Raw genomic sequence first — 20,844 nt, forward strand, 5'->3', positions numbered from 1 at the left:
AGAGTATTGCAAAATTCTGTATTTTATTAATTCCATCACAAACACTATATCTATGAGATAGGGTCCCCCTGATCTCAGGAGAAGGGAAGCACTGTATGCAGATGATGGTCTGTTCTTCATACCAGACACTTTTCCTAATAGTAGAGTTAAGAAATGACAATATATTACCATCGTTACAGAATCAGAATATATATTATTTATCTATACGTATTGTGTCCTCAGATTCTCCCCAATTCACCTGATGTAGCCCCGGCCCTTTTCCCTCTTACTGTTCAAACACTCGAAAACTGCAGGATGACATATGACCGACCTACCTACCTACCTACCTACCTACCTACCTACCTACCTACCTACCTACCTACCTACCTACCTACCTACCTACCTACCTACCTACCTACCTACCTACCTACCTACCTACCTACCTACCTACCTACCTACCTACCTACCTACCTACCTACCTACCTACCTACCTACCTACCTACCTACCTACCTACCTACCTACCTACCTACCTACCTACCTACCTACCTACCACCCTACCTTACGGTAGGTAACCTACCGTCCTAACACGCGTAATAAATCAATAACGTTTTCTCTCTCAGGTTCCTGTGTTGTACCTGCGAGGCTGAACTCTGGGACTGGATCAGCAGCTTCCTCAAAGCTCAGGTCAGTATATATTATATACAGTATTGTAGAGCAGATGTATGGGAGTCGGAGGCGGTGTGTTTAATATGGAACTCCACCATTTGTTTTCCATTCAACCACACACAAGAACGCTGCATGCTACTTCAAAGCTGGAATGACAACAACAGGAAACCGGAACACCAAGGTGCCACCTACTAACCGGTCCGTGGAGCAACACTATATCGTGTTCCCCACCCACAACAAAACAACGGTGAATTATGTCCCGTAAAGCTCCGCCACACAAGCCCCCCCATAATTCACCCATACACAAAATCCGTGCGGCGGGGAGGAACGACAGGCCGACCACCGCGACTCCGGAGAGCAGGAGCCTCAGAGGCGACCCCTGCCGGGGCGATCGATGTGAGCGGTGGGACCGGAACCGCTCGCGGCCCCATCGCGGAGGTTGAGCCAGCACCACCGGCTGGTCCAAGTCCAGATGAGCATTCTTCACCCGGTCCACCGAGACGTGCTCGGCCTTACCACCCAGGTCCACCACCAAGTGCTTGCCCCCGTGTTCCAAGACTCTGAAAGGCCCGTCGTAAGGGGGCTGCAGGGGGGCCTCTGTGAGCGTCGTGCCGGATGAACATGTGCTCCGTTGAGCGAAGCCCCACGGGAACCCGGGACACCGGAGTGCCGTGCTGAGCACTGGGGATCGGAGCAAAGGCCTTAGCTGCGTCCTGCAGGAAAGCGCGCTTGGTGGTCGCCGACCAGGGGGTCGATGTGTTGGGGAGATAATCCCCTGGAACCTGCAGCGGCTGGCCGTAGACCATCTCAGCCGTGGAGCACTGCAGATTCTCCTAAGGTGCGGTCCTAATGCCCAGCATAGCCCAAGGCAGCTTGTCGATCCAATTACCGTCTGTTAGGCTTGCCCTGAGGACCGCCTTCATGGAGCGATGGAAACGAGGCAGTTGGCCTGAGGCTGATAAGCGGTTGTCCGGTGGAGCTTAACCCCCATTTCCCTGGCCACGGCGTTTCATAGCTCGGACGTGAACTGCGAACCACGGTCTGAGGAAATGTCCGATGGGGTGCCGAAATGACACACCCATGTTGCAATGAAGGCCCTGGCTATGTCAGCCGCCGCTGTCGAAGCGAGTGGGATCGCCTCCGGCCAGTGGGTCGTCCTGTCCACCATAGTTAGGAGGTAGGTGAAAGCATGAGAGGAGGGTAATGGGCCAACCAGATCGATGTTGACGTGGTCAAACCTCCTCTCAGACACGAGGAATTGTTCCAGGGGGGCCTTCGTGTGGCGGTGCACCTTAGCACGCTGGCAAGCCACGCACGTGCCAGCCGATGTCCTCACGGCCTTCTTGAGCCCCCGGCAGAATAACTTCGTGGCCACCATCCGCACCGAAGGTTTCCCGGTGGGGTTCGACAGGTTGTGCACCGCCTCGAACACGGAGCGCATCCAGCTGGCGGGAACGACTGGACAGCGTCACACAGGAGAGTAACGAAATCCATATCCTCCAGACACAGTCCCACGTCAGCCCCCTTCAGGGCCTGGGTGCTGAGGTCCGTGACCTGGTCCGCTGCCATGCGGGTATAGTCGATTCCCAACTGGACGGCCCCGATGATGACCCTGGAGAGGCAGTCTGCGACCAGGTTGGACTTGCCAGCCACGTGCTGGATGTCCGTGGTCAACTCCGAGATGTAGGAAAGCGGCTAAAAAGAAGAGTGGCGCCCTCAACCCACTGCTTATGCACTGCACCAACGGCGTAGTCCGATGCGTCGGTGGTCATGGAGATGGGGGCAGTGGGTGACGGATGCGCCAACAGCGGCATGCTCCCAAAACTCCAGCAGTTTAATATGGAACTCCACACTTTACTTTCCAATCAACCACACACACAAGAACGTACTAGCTGCATGCTACTGCAAATCAGGAATGACAACAACAGGAAACCGGAACATTAAGGTGCCGTCCACTAACTGGTCCGTGGGGCAACACTATATCGTGTTCCCCACCCACAACAATACAACTATGAATGGTGTCCCTTAATGCTCCGCCATAGTGTATATCTAAAGTGCAGTTTGTATATAGAGCTGCGGGAGTCACTGAGTTGATGTTAATGCTAGCTTCCTGCTGACTCAGCATGTGTTGGTGACTCTGCAGAGCGAAGACTCGGCGCCCCCGGTGGTGAGGCGTCACTCCTCCTCAGATATCTCGCGGCAGAAGTTCGGCACGATGCCGCTCGTCCCGATCCGAGGACACGAGAGCAACAGCAGCATGCTGTCGGCCAATCAGACGCTGGTAAGAGCTTGCACCATCTTTAATATTCCCAAACTTCACAGGGAGAGTTAAAAAACAACGGTGTATCTTTTGACAGTGAAATAATAAGAAGAGTTATTTAGAATAATTCACTTTTTATATCTTCTTCTTTCTGCAGAGGAAGCTACACGACAGACGGACGCTCTCCATGTACTTTGTGAGTATTTTACATTCAGGGAGTATTTCCTGTGGAGGAAAATAAATGCGGCATTATTGGTGCATATGTTGTTATACTGTACATATACTGTATATATACTATAGTATATATACAGTACACATACTGTATATATACTGTATATGTACAGTATATATACAGTACACATACTGTATATATACAGTATGTGTACTGTATATATACTGTAGTATATGTACAGTATATATACAGTACACATACTGTATATATACAGTATGTGTACTGTATATATACAGTATATAGTATGTGTACTGTATATATACTGTATATGTACTGTATATATACAGTATGTGTACTGTATATATACAGTATATATACAGTATATATACTGTATATGTATTCATATTTATGATAACATTTCTCGGCTGATTTTGATACATTTGGGCTGGATGTGGAAGACTTGGGGACTCTGGATCATCGGGGTTGGACAGACTGCCTCTCTCTAAACCAGGTGTCCCCAGTAGAGGTAATAATGTCCATCTGCTGCTCTCTGTGTCCACTGGTCTCAGCACTGCTCAGTCCACATGGGGGCACATCTGTCCTCTGTCTGGTTAGAACTGACTTGCTTGATCCTGAGACGTCAGAAATGGATTCAGGATCCTCAGTAACTTCCAGCACCGCTCCAGAACTGTCCAAAGCAAGTCCCCATAGACTATAATGCCATCCCCAGTGAATGCCTTCTCTGTGTGTCCCTGTTTCCCTGCAGCCCATGAAGGTGCAGCAGGATGCGTTTGAGGAGCGTCTGGAGTCCCCGCCGCTCCCCGAGCCTCTGTACGAGGAGGTGGGGGACTTCGGCCTGCAGGTGCTCCAGTCTCTGCAGACCAGCTTCCTGTCGGGGGGGGCCTCCGAGACACAGGAGGTGCCCGACCCCCCCCCGCTCAGACTGCTTCCCGAGGACCCCCCCTCTGAGGACCCCCCCTCTGAGGACCCCCAATCTGAGGACCCCCTGCAGAGCGGAGGCTGCACCCTGTCTCAGGAGCTGCTGCTGAAGGAGCTTTCCTCCGCCTTCATCAAGAAAACCAGGGAGAAGGAGGAGGAGGAGGAGGAGGAGGAGGAGGAGGAGGAGGAGGAGGAGGAGGAGGAGGAGAGGCCGTATGATGTGTGAGAGGACGAGCTTCCATCACAGCTCAGAGTGTTACGGTTGGGTCACACCGGGCGTGAGAGTGAAGCTGCCGCACAGAGGGACAGATATCCAGGTTTAAACCAAAGATGTTATTTAATGAAGAGTTAAAGCTTTATCAGAACCTGTTTCCAGCTGGAAGGACAGAGGACCAAAACTACAGACATCTGACCCCGGATAACACAAGAGACCAGACTCCTATAGGGAAGAAGGGGAGGGGGGGCAGCCAATCAGAGCGGGACTACAGGGAATGGTAGACAGAGGGGGAATTACAAACATCTGGATGATCATTTCCTGACAGAGAGGCCTTCTGTTGAATGCTAGAGAACAGAAGGAGCTGTTCAATAGAGGAGTGGAGAAGCCTCAAGCCACAGGAGCCCACTCAAAGACCCTCAAAGACCCTTAAAGGACCCTTAAAGGACCCTTAAAGGACTCTTAAAGGACACTATTATACTCTTTCTCATCAATATATCACAGGTCTCAGATATATGCAGAGCCTGTCTCTGATTGGCTGAAACACCAAACAGATCATTGCAGCATTACCCATAATCCCCTCTGTTTCAACCCTGTTTCCAAAGTGCTGATTCTCCGTCTGTTACTTTAGATGCTAATGAGCTGCTGCTGGCCACGCCCCTCTGAGAGATGATTGTTTGTTTTTTTTAAAACACAGTGGAGCTCTAGGAGGAGATTCAGGTGATAGGGGGGGGGGGGGTTACCTTGTTTGCTGATTGGCTAATGGTTACACAAGCAAAGAAACATTGTGACATCAATAAGTGGCCATTATCACGTTGTATTATCTCTGCCTTCTTTCAGAGCAAACAGCTCAGTGTCGTCTTTAACGGCCACATATTGTATTTTCCCCTGAGCATAAATATATAGATATACATGTATATATAATGTACTGTAAGGAGCGTCTCTGCACAATTACACTGCTAGCACCCAACCCACTTCTACGCTCTCCTGTTGAAATATGGAGCCTACATTACCCACAATGCACCCCCTGTTAGGAGTTAGAAACCTGTTGTTCGGCTGCCGCTATCGTTAGCTGATAACTGTTGGACATGAGGAGTTTGTGCAGTTTGGTGGACCTAAGATAAAGGGGCTGCAAGCTAAAGGCTAACGTTAGCGTCTCTGATAGCTTCGAGAACAATTATTTACAGATGGCTCCTTTTCTCCAAAACGACTGGAAATGGAGATTATTAAAGCAGTTTCATGTTAAAATCAGGGTTTCCCCAGTGGCCTGTGGACAGAAGGGCTAGCTGCTAAATGCTACCGTTAGCTCAGCTTGTGTCTTCAGATCCAGACGTCCGTCACAAATCCTTCAGCAGTTAAAACACAGAGCCAACATTCTGAAAGAAGAAGCATTATTCTTGTTTTATTTCTCTGCTCTTGTTGTGGGCGTTTAACATGTTGCTAAGGACAACAGTTGAAAAGTAGCCTGCTGGCTAACACTGGTCACTTACAGCAATGTGGATTCATGTGCACTGTCCTTTAAATAAAGACACAAGTACAACAAAAGTAAAAGAAGACGTTCCTCTCCTGATCGTTCTGCAAAGCTTCATGAAGGATGATAATAAAACATGTTCCTGTTTCATCACCGGCTGTGTGTGTGTGTGTGTGTGTGTGTGTGTGTGTGTGTGTGTGTGTCTTCCTTTTATTCACAGCTGCCAAAAATGTCCCATAAAGATGTGTACAACATTATAACTTTAGATGAGGCTGATGATACACATGGTGGTTCTGAGTCTCAGAGTTCTGTTGGGTTCGGAATTCCAGAAAAGACAGACAACTTCGAAGTTTAACTATTTATTGTAAAGAGAGCAAAAGAGATATCACTTGGCCAAGGGCTCATCAAGTCTCTGGGAATCACAGGCAGCAAAGCTGTAATCTGTAACCACCAAATCCGTCAAGACTAGAGCCTCGAACCTCGTGCGACAATACATGTTATCACACAGGGCGTTGCCCGTACATTTTTGATTGGTCAAGACTAGCTGAAGAGATACCGCGGTTTAGACTTGGTTCTCTTTGGTTGGCAGACTCAGAGTCTCTTGGCAACACGATCCTCCAATCAGCATGCGGCCGGCCTGTGGAAGTCCCTCCCTACTCTGGCACCATCATACTCATTAGTTTTGATGAAGCTTCTACAGAGAAGTGGAATCTTGGTCATACTGACTCCCAGCTGGGGGCGGAGCTAACCCAGGCGGCCAAGGCCATAGCCTCAGTAACTCATTGTTTCTACAGTGCCTGCTTCTGGCTTCTGCTACAACCTATTGCAAGCTGAACTTTCTTCTGACTATTCCCCTGGCTGGTATCTAACACTTCAGAACCTGGGACTAGTGATTGAGTCTATTTATTCTATAGTCATAGCAATCTCATGAGCACAATAAGCACAATGTAATGATAAGAATCAGTCTTGTAATGTTATATAAAGATAGACTCCACAGTTCTGTTCAGAGAACAATCCTCTCCTGGCTCTCCAACATTATCTCATGAATACATCTTGGACTGGGATCCATGGTTTCACATTCATCCCTGACACATTCAATTCAACAGGTCAGAACATGAGACTCCAGAACTCCATTTGAATAAGTTCACTGTAGATTTAAAAGGTTACAACACACCAATCTGGTCTGCAGAGAGTCCTCCGGTACATCCTGACTCCAGATGAAAGGACACATGATGGTATCTGTCCCAGTTCAACCCAGTCTCGCGGCATGTCGGGTTATAGTCAGGTGATCCGATCTCTTGATTCCAGTTCACCATCTTACTTTTTTTAACGAATGAGAACCATTTTAAAAACAACGTATTTCTATTGGTTTTATTGAATAATTGTTGCCGTCGGTGAGGAAGAGAAATACTGGAATCTAGTCTGTGATTCTTTTCTAAACCTCACCCTGTGATGAACTCAACAATAAGACACAATCATCCATGTTTTATGTGTTTGATTATATCATCTCTATCTTCAGGACCGAGAGTCGGAGCGCACCGGAAACTGGATTTATTTACCGGTTTCTTTTCATTTCAAAATAAAGTGAATATTAAAAATATGTTTAATTATTTTCTTTATTACCTCGACCACTGAGTCATGCTAAGACTGTCTCTGTGTTGCTTGGTGTTACACATATCAAACAGTCCACAGTAATAAGCCTTATTGATTATCAACAGGATTACGTTGCCAGGCAACAGCTGCGGTTCATTCACAAACTCTGCAACAAGAACACTACTTTTATTTTAGAAAGCCTGACAAAATACTTTAATGATGATTCAAATGTAAAGAGTTAGTATATGTAATATAAGTAATGTGTGTACAGCCAAATACATCCGTCATGATCAATCAGGCAAACAGGAGTATATGTATGTGTTAACTCTAAGCTGGACAGTTTTGACTTTGCCACACTTGGAGCGTCTCTGCGATACGGCCTGAACAGGGAGGCTGAGTGGCCGATCTCTGCTGCAAGCTTTGCGGAATATGTCATATTTGATGCTTTTTGAAGACGCAAGGATTATATTTGAAACACACTGATTTATATTGGTGAATATTAAGAAGGGTTATATAGAACTGACAGTGACTGCTGCCCTCTAGTGCTCAGAGGGATCATGACAGTATGGCAGTGACTGGTGTTCATTATGATCACTCAGAATCAGCTTCATTAACACACTATGTGAACATAAAGGAAGTCTGTATTTCTCAAGCTGAACGAAGCAAAGCGGGAACATTCATACATCTGGAGAAACAGCAAGACATTTGGAGACAGAGACACAGACGCTGTCTACAAACCAGAGTCGCTCTGAATCTGAAGCTTTGCTTTCTCTGTGGTCTGGTTTCAAAGAGCACAGGTAACGTTTCTGCTGAGGGGCGTACGAAGGAAAGGCTCTCAGCTGAGAGTGATGCTGAGGGGGGGGGGGGGGGGTATCACTGCTGCAGAGCACACAGAGACACCGAGGCACCAGACCAAGACCAGAACTCAAACCGAAACCCGAAGCCAGCATAGAGAGGTTCAGTGAATGTGGGTTAGGTGTGGAGGTGGATCAGTGAGCCAGAGGAGACTCTGTAGAAGGAGAGAGAGCCAGCAGGACGATCCAGATACACTGCTACTCTACCAGAGGGGAGGTAGGGAGAAAGTATATAGGTGGATACATGGTAGAGGAGGGAGGAGGAGGAGATGACTGTTTCTCTCTCATTGTGCCAGACAGAGTAACCTTTAGGAGAGCACTCCAGACTCCAGGACTGATCATTCCTTCCAAACCAACAGTCCTCTCTCTCTCCTCTCCTCTTGATCCCTCTGTAAGTCACTGATATATGAACCTCTCCTCTCCACTCGACCTCCCAGTAACAGCGATCGGTCAGAGCTTCTGTGCACATCAGCTGAGGCCAGGAGTCAAACCTCTCTGGATGATCAGGATATTGCTGATTCTCCATCACATCTGTCACCTTCCTGCTGTAGTCAGACAGTTTGAGTTCTCTGTGTGCTGTGTTTGAGTCCAGGGTGAGTCCACAGGAATCTGATGAGAGACACAGCAGGTATCAAAGGTTATTAAAGTCCTGATGTCTCAGTGTGAAGATGTTCATGATGAAAAACACACTCACACTTCCTGACGCCTGGCCTCAAGAACCAAACTGCAGCAGGCTCCAGGCTGAAAGCAGGGGGGGGGGGGTCAGTTAGTCTTTGAATGTGTCATACGTCCACAAACTGCGCCCCCCCCCCCCCATCACATCACATCACTCCTGTTCCAGCTCAACATTCAGTATTTGAATCACTTATACAGTAGACACTCCACCCCCCCCACACATTACATCTACAAACACTGAGGTGGAACGCATCATATATATATATTTTGAACGTCATCATTTCAGTTGCGCTGACAGGCGACAGAGGGCGACAGCTGATGCAGTTGTGTGTTTCTTATCTGTCAAATAAGCACACACGAAGAAGAAAGAAGACGAGATCAAAACATTGATGTATAAAGAGGCGGTGAGTACTATAGAGAAGAAGTTCATTCAAGAAGCGTCCTTTCAACCTAGTTGTTCCAGTTAGTGTGTGCTGCTCAGGTAAGCAAACAATAAATACAACAATTGTTACATGAGAGGTGTAATGTCTAATGAAAACTTGTAGATCAAACAAAAGTGTATTACTTGTGTATTAAGTATTAATTCAAGTAGTATTATAAAAAACAATGATATTACATCACATGTCACTTGTTAGACGCTTTTATCCAAAGCGACTAACATACATTCAGTACTGTGGACAATCCCCACAGGAGCGCAGGAGCGCAGGAGCACAGGAGCACAGGTGCCATAGGTCCATTTTATATTTGTTAAGGTTGCGGCTAGAACCAGGACAGATGTTGACACCCACTGCCAGACAGTTACATTCCCCTTTAAACTACATATGCACGCCCTATTCATCATCTGATCTATAATAACTAATACTACTATATGTTTTTGTGTGTACTTTTGGGTCACCATTTCCTGATGTTACCACATGGTCAAGGCATCTGAGGAGTGTCCTCCCTCGCTCTGTAAGTTGAACTTGTATACTGTGCGGTAAACACATCGTCTAATCAACATCACTAATATTGTCATATCTTCGATAAAATTATAAATTAAGATTAAGGCGTTGTGACACTGCTGCCTCCGGCATTGCGTTTCGATGCCAATTGTTGTGGACTGGGTCTGAGTCCAGGGCTGCCCCTGGGGACATGCAGCTCCATGCTCCCTGAGTGCAGCGTTTGGGTGCATCAGTAAATACGGGTTCTCTTTGGTTCACTGTGCGCTTCATTTTTATCTTTTGGTCTTGATTTCTGATTCCTGAATTGTTTTTATACTTTTCAGTTTTTTTGTTGTTTCATTCTGAATTTAAAGCTGAACGGGGTGGGGGGGGGGGGGGGGAGTTTATCAACAAACTGATAAAGACTCTTCTGATTGGCCGTTTGCTAAGACTCAATAAAACCATCTGGAAATGAATCAGTTTATTTATTCATGATGTCACTTCTTCTGCTAAATCTGTGTGAACACTAGACCCCCCCACTCTGTTCCTGTTGGACGTTCCACGATGAACATTGACCACTGAGGGGGGGTTTCCTCTCAGTGGTGGAACATTTGTGTTTGATGCTAGCAGCTGACGGCAGACAGTGTGAAGAGTCAGGGTCTATCAGCTCTGGATGTTTCAGGTCATAGCAGCCCGTTTATACCTCCTCTATCAGACTGAGTGCCTCTCCATACCTGAGCGTGTCCAGTCCAGCAGACAGCAGCCTCCCCCCTGAGGCTCCTGGATGATTGTAGCTCAGGTCCAGCTCTCTCAGATGGGAGGGGTTTAAAGCTGAGGCCAGAGCATCACCGCCTTCCTCTGTGACCAGACAGCCTGACAGCCTGCAGACACACAAACAAGCCGTCAGATCATCTGAGGGTCCAGGACTGGAAGGGGGTGGGGCTTATTTCTGCATCCCCTCTGGGTCATCTCTACACCTAAAACTCCAGACAGCCATGGTAAGGGTCTTATTGATATGAACAGATCATAAAACAAGGGAATAGAGAATAATGTGAACAAAGACACAGAGAGAAGACTACAAGAAGATCTGCAGCCGACACTCTACTACAGTTTGGACATCAGACCTCCAACACCACCAGAACACCAAATCTTTGAATCTTGAATCGATGATGGCATTCCCACAGCACAGCAGCATGGCTGATGGTGGTATTGACTTGTATGGCTGGCTAAGTCAAACTGTTCTGGTCTCTGACCTGAGAGTCTTCAGTTCACATAGTGGACTCTGCAGTCCAGCAGACAGCAGCTTCACTCCTGAATCCTGCAGGTCGTTGTTACTCAGGTCCAGCTCTCTCAGACTAGAGGACTGGGAGCTGAGGACTGAGGACAGAGCTGCACAGCTTCTCTCTGACAGCTTGCAGCCACTCAGCCTGAAGAGACCAGAGTGAACAAAAAGAGAGACAACATTTGTGTTTAAAATCAATCACTCTGGATAAGAAATGAGATGGAGGTGAAAAATTATTTTGAACAGAACATAAAACATAATCTGAAGAAAATACTTCCAATATTTTTGCAGACGGACACAATATAATGTGTAGAACAGAGGCACTGATTGTAGGATGTGGTTTCATAACTAGAGAATGCAATTCCTGAAGAAATTGCTAGTGGGAATGCTTCATGCTGAACATCTGACGCTAAACTGCTATGCTGAAATGTAAAGTGTAAGAAGAAAGTAAAGACTTTAGATTGAAATGACACATGAGCACTGGGGGCTTGAATGTGTGATGAGAAGAAAACAAGTGAAAAGGCTTGTAAAAGCAGCAGAATATTTGAACTACAAACTTTTGAACTAACTTGATGGCGAATGATCTGTCGCCCCGGCAACGGTATTTGATGACACCCCATAATACGCGTAGATGCGTTGATGGCTGCATCGTTACCAAACCTGTGAAGTTCTGGGCTGTTTGGAGCATTTTCACTGAAGTTATGAGAAAGCCGTGTTTCATGGCGAGCCTTGTGTTGCCATGGCAACGGCATTTGAAGAACTCTCCAAACTGTCACGTAGATGTCGTCACGGCTGGACTGTTAGCACACGTGAAGTTTAAGCACTTTTTGACGATTTTCATAGGAGTTATAGCAATATCGTGTTTGACGGCGAGGGATGCGTTGCCATGGCAACAGCTTTTGAGGAAAACTCGCTAATGGCACATAGACATATTGAAGGCTGGACCATTGGCCATCATCTGAAGTCTGGTGCTGTTTTAGACCATTTGCATAGGTATCACAACAATATCGTGTTTTATGGCGAGGGATGCGTTTCCATGGAAACGGCACATGGTGGGATCTCAGATTTGGCGAGACCTGTATTATTCTTAAAGTATGATTGAGACCTGTATTATACTTAATGTATGATTGAGACCTGTATTATACTTAAAGTATGATTGAGACCTGTATTATTCTTAATGTATGATTGAGACCTGTATTATACTTAATGTATGATTGAGACCTGTATTATACTTAAAGTATGATTGAGACCTGTATTATACTTAAAGTATGATTGAGACCTGTATTATACTTAATGTATGATTGAGACCTGTATTATACTTAAAGTATGATTGAGACCTGTATTATACTTAATGTATGATTGAGACCTGTATTATACTTAATGTATGATTGAGACCTGTATTATACTTAATGTATGATTGAGACCTGTATTATACTTAAAGTATGATTGAGACCTGTATTATACTTAATGTATGATTGAGACCTGTATTATACTTAATGTATGATTGAGACCTGTATTATACTTAATGTATGATTGAGACCTGTATTATACTTAATGTATGATTGAGACCTGTATTATACTTAAAGTATGATTGAGAGCTGTATTATACTTAAAGTATGATTGAGACCTGTATTATACTTAATGTATGATTGAGACCTGTATTATACTTAATGTATGATTGAGACCTGTATTATACTTAAAGTATGATTGAGACCTGTATTATACTTAAAGTATGATTGAGACCTGTATTATACTTAATGTATGATTGAGACCTGTATTATACTTAAAGTATGATTCAGACCTGTATTATACTTAATGTATGATTGAGACCTGTATTATACTTAAAGTATGATTGAGACCTGTATTATACTTAAAGTATGATTGAGACCTGTATTATACTTAAAGTATGATTGAGACCTGTATTATACTTAAAGTATGATTGAGACCTGTATTATACTTAAAGTATGATTGAGACCTGTATTATACTTAAAGTATGATTGAGACCTGTATTATACTTAAAGTATGATTGAGACCTGTATTATACTTAATGTATGATTGAGACCTGTATTATACTTAATGTATGATTGAGACCTGTATTATACTTAATGTATGATTGAGACCTGTATTATACTTAAAGTATGATTGAGACCTGTATTATACTTAAAGTATGATTGAGACCTGTATTATACTTAATGTATGATTGAGACCTGTATTATACTTAATGTATGATTGAGACCTGTATTATACTTAAAGTATGATTGAGACCTGTATTATACTTAATGTATGATTGAGACCTGTATTATACTTAAAGTATGATTGAGACCTGTATTATACTTAATGTATGATTGAGACCTGTATTATACTTAAAGTATGATTGAGACCTGTATTATACTTAAAGTATGATTGAGACCTGTATTATACTTAAAGTATGATTGAGACCTGTATTATACTTAAAGTATGATTGAGACCTGTATTATACTTAAAGTATGATTGAGACCTGTATTATACTTAAAGTATGATTGAGACCTGTATTATACTTAATGTATGATTGAGACCTGTATTATACTTAAAGTATGATTGAGACCTGTATTATACTTAAAGTATGATTGAGACCTGTATTATACTTAATGTATGATTGAGACCTGTATTATACTTAATGTATGATTCAGACCTGTATTATACTTAAAGTATGATTGAGACCTGTATTATACTTAAAGTATGATTGAGACCTGTATTATACTTAAAGTATGATTGAGACCTGTATTATACTTAATGTATGATTGAGACCTGTATTATACTTAAAGTATGATTGAGACCTGTATTATACTTAAAGTATGATTGAGACCTGTATTATACTTAAAGTATGATTGAGACCTGTATTATACTTAATGTATGATTGAGACCTGTATTATACTTAAGTATGATTGAGACCTGTATTATACTTAATGTATGATTGAGACCTGTATTATACTAAGTATGTATGATTGAGACCTGTATTATACTTAATGTATGATTGAGACCTGTATTATACTTAATGTATGATTGAGACCTGTATTATACTTAAAGTATGATTGAGACCTGTATTATACTTAAAGTATGATTGAGACCTGTATTATACTTAATGTATGATTGAGACCTGTATTATACTTAAAGTATGATTGAGACCTGTATTATACTTAAAGTATGATTGAGACCTGTATTATACTTAAAGTATGATTGAGACCTGTATTATACTTAATGTATGATTGAGACCTGTATTATACTTAAAGTATGATTGAGACCTGTATTATACTTAAAGTATGATTGAGACCTGTATTATACTTAATGTATGATTGAGACCTGTATTATACTTAAAGTATGATTGAGACCTGTATTATACTTAAAGTATGATTGAGACCTGTATTATACTTAATGTATGATTGAGACCTGTATTATACTTAATGTATGATTGAGACCTGTATTATACTTAATGTATGATTGAGAACTGTATTATACTTAAAGTATGATTGAGACCTGTATTATACTTAATGTATGATTGAGACCTGTATTATACTTAATGTATGATTGAGAACTGTATTATACTTAAAGTATGATTGAGACCTGTATTATACTTAATGTATGATTGAGACCTGTATTATACTTAAAGTATGATTGAGACCTGTATTATACTTAAAGTATGATTGAGACCTGTATTATACTTAATGTATGATTGAGACCTGTATTATACTTAAAGTATGATTGAGACCTGTATTATACTTAATGTATGATTGAGACCTGTATTATACTTAATGTATGATTGAGACCTGTATTATACTTAAAGTATGATTGAGACCTGTATTATACTTAAAGTATGATTGAGACCTGTATTATACTTAATGTATGATTGAGACCTGTATTATACTTAAGTATGATTGAGACCTGTATTATACTTAAAGTATGATTGAGACCTGTATTATACTTAAAGTATGATTGAGACCTGTATTATACTTAAAGTATGATTGAGACCTGTATTATACTTAAAGTATGATTGAGACCTGTATTATACTTAAAGTATGATTGAGACCTGTATTATACTTAATGTATGATTGAGACCTGTATTATACTTAATGTATGATTGAGACCTGTATTATACTTAATGTATGATTGAGACCTGTATTATACTTAATGTATGATTGAGACCTGTATTATACTTAAAGTATGATTCAGACCTGTATTATACTTAAAGTATGATTGAGACCTGTATTATACTTAATGTATGATTGAGACCTGTATTATACTTAAAGTATGATTGAGACCTGTATTATACTTAAAGTATGATTGAGACCTGTATTTATACTTAATGTATGATTGAGACCTGATATACTTAAAGGTATGATTGAGACCTGTATTATACTTAAGTATGATTGAGACCTGTATTATACTTAAAGTATGATTGAGACCTGTATTATACTTAAGTATGATTGAGACCTGTATTATACTTAAGTATGATTGAGACCTGTATTATACTTAAAGTATGATTGAGACCTGTATTATACTTAAGTATGATTGAGACCTGTATTATACTTAAAGTATGATTGAGACCTGTATTATACTTAAAGTATGATTGAGACCTGTATTATACTTAAAGTATGATTGAGACCTGTATTATACTTAATGTATGATTGAGACCTGTATTATACTTAATGTATGATTGAGACCTGTATTATACTTAAAGTATGATTGAGACCTGTATTATACTTAAAGTATGATTGAGACCTGTATTATACTTAAAGTATGATTGAGACTGTATTATACTTAATGTATGATTGAGACCTGTATTATACTTAAAGTATGATTGAGACCTGTATTATACTTAATGTATGATTGAGACCTGTATTATACTTAAAGTATGATTGAGACCTGTATTATACTTAATGTATGATTGAGACCTGTATTATACTTAAAGTATGATTGAGACCTGTATTATACTTAAAGTATGATTGAGACCTGTATTATACTTAAAGTATGATTGAGACCTGTATTATACTTAATGTATGATTGAGACCTGTATTATACTTAAAGTATGATTGAGACCTGTATTATACTTAATGTATGATTGAGACCTGTATTATACTTAAAGTATGATTGAGACCTGTATTATACTTAATGTATGATTGAGACCTGTATTATACTTAAAGTATGATTGAGACCTGTATTATACTTAAAGTATGATTGAGACCTGTATTATACTTAAAGTATGATTGAGACCTGTATTATACTTAAAGTATGATTGAGACCTGTATATACTTAATGTATGATTGAGACCTGTATTATACTTAATGTATGATTGAGACCTGTATTATACTTAAAGTATGATTGAGACCTGTATTATACTTAATGTATGATTGAGACCTGTATTATACTTAAAGTATGATTGAGACCTGTATTATACTTAATGTATGATTGAGGCCTGTATTATACTTAAAGTATGATTGAGACCTGTATTATACTTAAAGTATGATTGAGACCTGTATTATACTTAATGTATGATTGAGACCTGTATTATACTTAAATGTATGATTGAGACCTGTATTATACTTAATGTATGATTGAGACCTGTATTATACTTAATGTATGATTGAGACCTGTATTATACTTAAAGTATGATTGAGACCTGTATTATACTTAAAGTATGATTGAGACCTGTATTATACTTAATGTATGATTGAGACCTGTATTATACTTAATGTATGATTGAGACCTGTATTATACTTAATGTATGATTGAGACCTGTATTATACTTAATGTATGATTGAGACCTGTATTATACTTAATGTATGATTGAGACCTGTATTATACTTAAAGTATGATTGAGACCTGTATTATACTTAATGTATGATTGAGACCTGTATTATACTTAAAGTATGATTGAGACCTGTATTATACTTAATGTATGATTGAGGCCTGTAATTATACTTAAAGGTATGATGGAGACCTGTATTATTCTTAATGTATGATTGAGACCTGTATTATACTTAATGTATGATTGAGACCTGTATTATACTTAATGTATGATTGAGACCTGTATTATACTTAAAGTATGATTGAGACCTGTATTTATACTTAATGTATATTGAGGAACTTGCTATTATACTTAATGTATGATTGAGACCTGTATTATACTTAATGTATGATTGAGACCTGTATTATACTTAAAGTATGATTGAGACCTGTATTATACTTAATGTATGATTGAGACCTTATTATACTTAAGTATGATTGAAGACCTGTATTATACTTAATGTATTATGAGACCTGTATTATACTTAAAGTATGATTGAGACCTGTATTCTACTTAAAGTATGATTGAGACCTGTATTATACTTAAAGTATGATTGAGACCTGTATTATACTTAAAGTATGATTGAGACCTGTATATACTTAATGTATGATTGAGACCTGTATTATACTTAAAGTATGATTGAGACCTGTATTATACTTAATGTATGATTGAGACCTGTATTATACTTAAAGTATGATTGAGACCTGTATTATACTTAATGTATGATTGAGACCTGTATTATACTTAAAGTATGATTGAGACCTGTATTATACTTAAAGTATGATTGAGACCTGTATTATACTTAAAGTATGATTGAGACCTGTATTATACTTAAGTATGATTGAGACCTGTATTATACTTAATGTATGATTGAGACCTGTATTATACTTAATGTATGATTGAGACCTGTATTATACTTAAAGTATGATTGAGACCTGTATTATACTTAATGTATGATTGAGACCTGTATTATACTTAAAGTATGATTGAGACCTGTATATACTTAATGTATGATTGGAGCCTGTATTATACTTAAAGTATAGTATGATTGAGACCTGTATTATACTTAAAGTATGATTGAGACCTGTATTATACTTAATGTATGATTGAGACCTGTATTATACTTAATGTATGATTGAGACCTGTATTATACTTAATGTATGATTGAGACCTGTATTATACTTAATGTATGATTGAGACCTGTATTATACTTAATGTATGATTGAGACCTGTATTATACTTAATGTATGATTGAGACCTGTATTATACTTAAAGTATGATTGAGACCTGTATTATACTTAATGTATGATTGAGACCTGTATTATACTTAAAGTATGATTGAGACCTGTATTATACTTAATGTATGATTGAGGCCTGTATTATACTTAAAGTATGATTGAGACCTGTATTATTCTTAATGTATGATTGAGACCTGTATTATACTTAATGTATGATTGAGACCTGTATTATACTTAATGTATGATTGAGACCTGTATTATACTTAAAGTATGATTGAGACCTGTATTATACTTAATGTATGATTGAGACCTGTATTATACTTAAAGTATGATTGAGACCTGTATTATACTTAAAGTATGATTGAGACCTGTATTATACTTAATGTATGATTGAGACCTGTATTATACTTAAAGTATGATTGAGACCTGTATTATACTTAAAGTATGATTGAGACCTGTATTATACTTAATGTATGATTGAGACCTGTATTATACTTAAAGTATGATTGAGACCTGTATTATACTTAATGTATGATTGAGACCTGTATTATACTTAAAGTATGATTGAGACCTGTATTATACTTAATGTATGATTGAGACCTGTATTATACTTAAAGTATGATTGAGACCTGTATTATACTTAATGTATGATTGAGACCTGTATATACTTAAAGTATGATTGAGACCTGTATTATACTTAATGTATGATTGAGACCTGTATTATACTTAATGTATGATTGAGACCTGTATTATACTTAATGTATGATTGAGACCTGTATTATACTTAATGTATGATTGAGACCTGTATTATACTTAATGTATGATTGAGACCTGGTATTATACTTAATGTATGATTGAGACCTGTATTATACTTAATGTATGATTGAGACCTGTATTATACTTAAAGTATGATTGAGACCTGTATTATACTTAAAGTATGATTGAGACCTGTATTATACTTAAGTATGATTGAGACCTGTATTATACTTAAAGTATGATTGAGACCTGTATTATACTTAAGTATGATTGAGACCTGTATTATACTTAAAGTATGATTGAGACCTGTATTATACTTAAAGTATGATTGAGACCTGTATTATACTTAAAGTATGATTGAGACCTGTATTATACTTAAAGTATGATTGAGACCTGTATTATACTTAAGTATGATTGAGACCTGTATTATACTTAATGTATGATCTGAGACCTGTATTATACTTAAAGTATGATTGAGACCTGTATTATACTTAATGTATGATTGAGACCTGTATATACTTAATGTATGATTGAGACCTGTATTATACTTAAAGTATGATTGAGACCTGTATTATACTTAATGTATGATTGAGACCTGTATTATACTTAATGTATGATTGAGACCTGTATTATACTTAATGTATGATTGAGACCTGTATTATACTTAATGTATGATTGAGACCTGTATTATACTTAATGTATGATTGATACCTTTGAATGTTATATAGATGTCTTCCTGTATCACTAAGGTCCCAATGATCTTGCCATGTTGTTTGTTTATATTTCTGAATGAATGCTTGAACCTCTGCTTTGCTGAGTGGAACTTCTATGTCTATGTTCATACTTCTGAGTGTTTGTTTGGCCAGAATATCCACCTGTTCATTTCCCTCCACACCAACATGAGCAGGAACCCAGATGAAATGAGTTGCTATGCCTTTGATTTGCATTTGATATAAAATTAGACATATTTCATTTATGATGTCCATTCTAGATGAAGATCTGCCTGATCGTATACTCCATAATGCTGGAAAGCTGTCAGATGCAATTACACTGTTATGTATTTATTTCTCCTCTATCCATTTCAATGACAGTACCAATGCCAACAACTCTGTGGTGTATACTGACACATGGTCTGTTACCCTTTTCTTTCTATGTGTATTACTCACTGGGATATACACTGCTGCCCCTGCACGCCCTGTCTCTGGATCTTTGGAGCCATCTGTAAATATGATTGTTGAGTCTGAGTGATATCTTGCAAAGTGATTCTGGACTATGCACCATACTGGTAGTTCTTTCTTTTCCTTTAACTCCTCTCGTATATTGAGGTCTGCACTTGGCAATGGGAGCAACCAGGGTGGAATGGACGAGATTGGAGCTGTGGGGCAATACTGTATTTGATTCAAACCTATACTTGCTGTTTTAACATCAGCAATCCATCCAACACTTGTTAAATGTGACTCATTGTGCTCCCAGCAGTCTTTCAAAATACTTTTCGCAGGATGACTATCACTGTGCCCCTGAAGGTTTACCCAGAATGCCAACATTAACTTCACTCGTCTTATCCTTAAAGGCATTTCTCCCATTTCCACCTGTACTGCTGATACTGGAGATGTTTTAAAAGCTCCACTACATATTCTCAGGGCCTGAGCTTGTAGGACATCCAGCTTTTTAAGGTTTGATTCTGCTGCTGCCATGAACGCTATACACCCATAATCGAATACAGGTCTCATGAGTGCCCAATATATATTCAGAAGTGATGACCTACTCGCTCCCCACTCCTGCCCCGCCAAACACGAAGTACATTGTTGACCTTTTTACATTTATTTTGAACTTTTCCTATATGACTGCTCCATGTTAGCTTTCCGTCAAACCAAACACCAAGACATCTTATTGTATTAACCTGTTCAAGAGGTTGCTCATACAATTTTAACCATATAGGAGCAATGTTCTGCCGTTTTGTAAAACAAATGACCTGCGTCTTAGCTACTGACAGTTTGAATCTC

The 20,844-nt window shown here is 39.7% G+C and overlaps 1 protein-coding gene across 1 annotated transcript; it reads right to left on the reverse strand.

The window, feature by feature from the left end:
- Positions 1–6,048: 6,048 nt before the first annotated feature.
- Positions 6,049–11,221, reverse strand: LOC117535044 (ribonuclease inhibitor-like; the record flags this gene model as incomplete). The annotated part of the gene is made up of 4 exons (XM_034199362.1): positions 6,049–8,758; positions 8,844–8,890; positions 10,479–10,625; positions 10,998–11,221. Coding segments are annotated over 4 exons (909 nt in total), but the record flags the coding sequence as incomplete, so codon positions are not given.
- Between the last annotated feature and the right edge of the window lie 9,623 nt (positions 11,222–20,844).

The sequence above is a fragment of the Gymnodraco acuticeps genome, unplaced genomic scaffold, assembly GCF_902827175.1.
Source record: "Gymnodraco acuticeps unplaced genomic scaffold, fGymAcu1.1, whole genome shotgun sequence".
NCBI lineage: Eukaryota > Metazoa > Chordata > Actinopteri > Perciformes > Bathydraconidae > Gymnodraco > Gymnodraco acuticeps.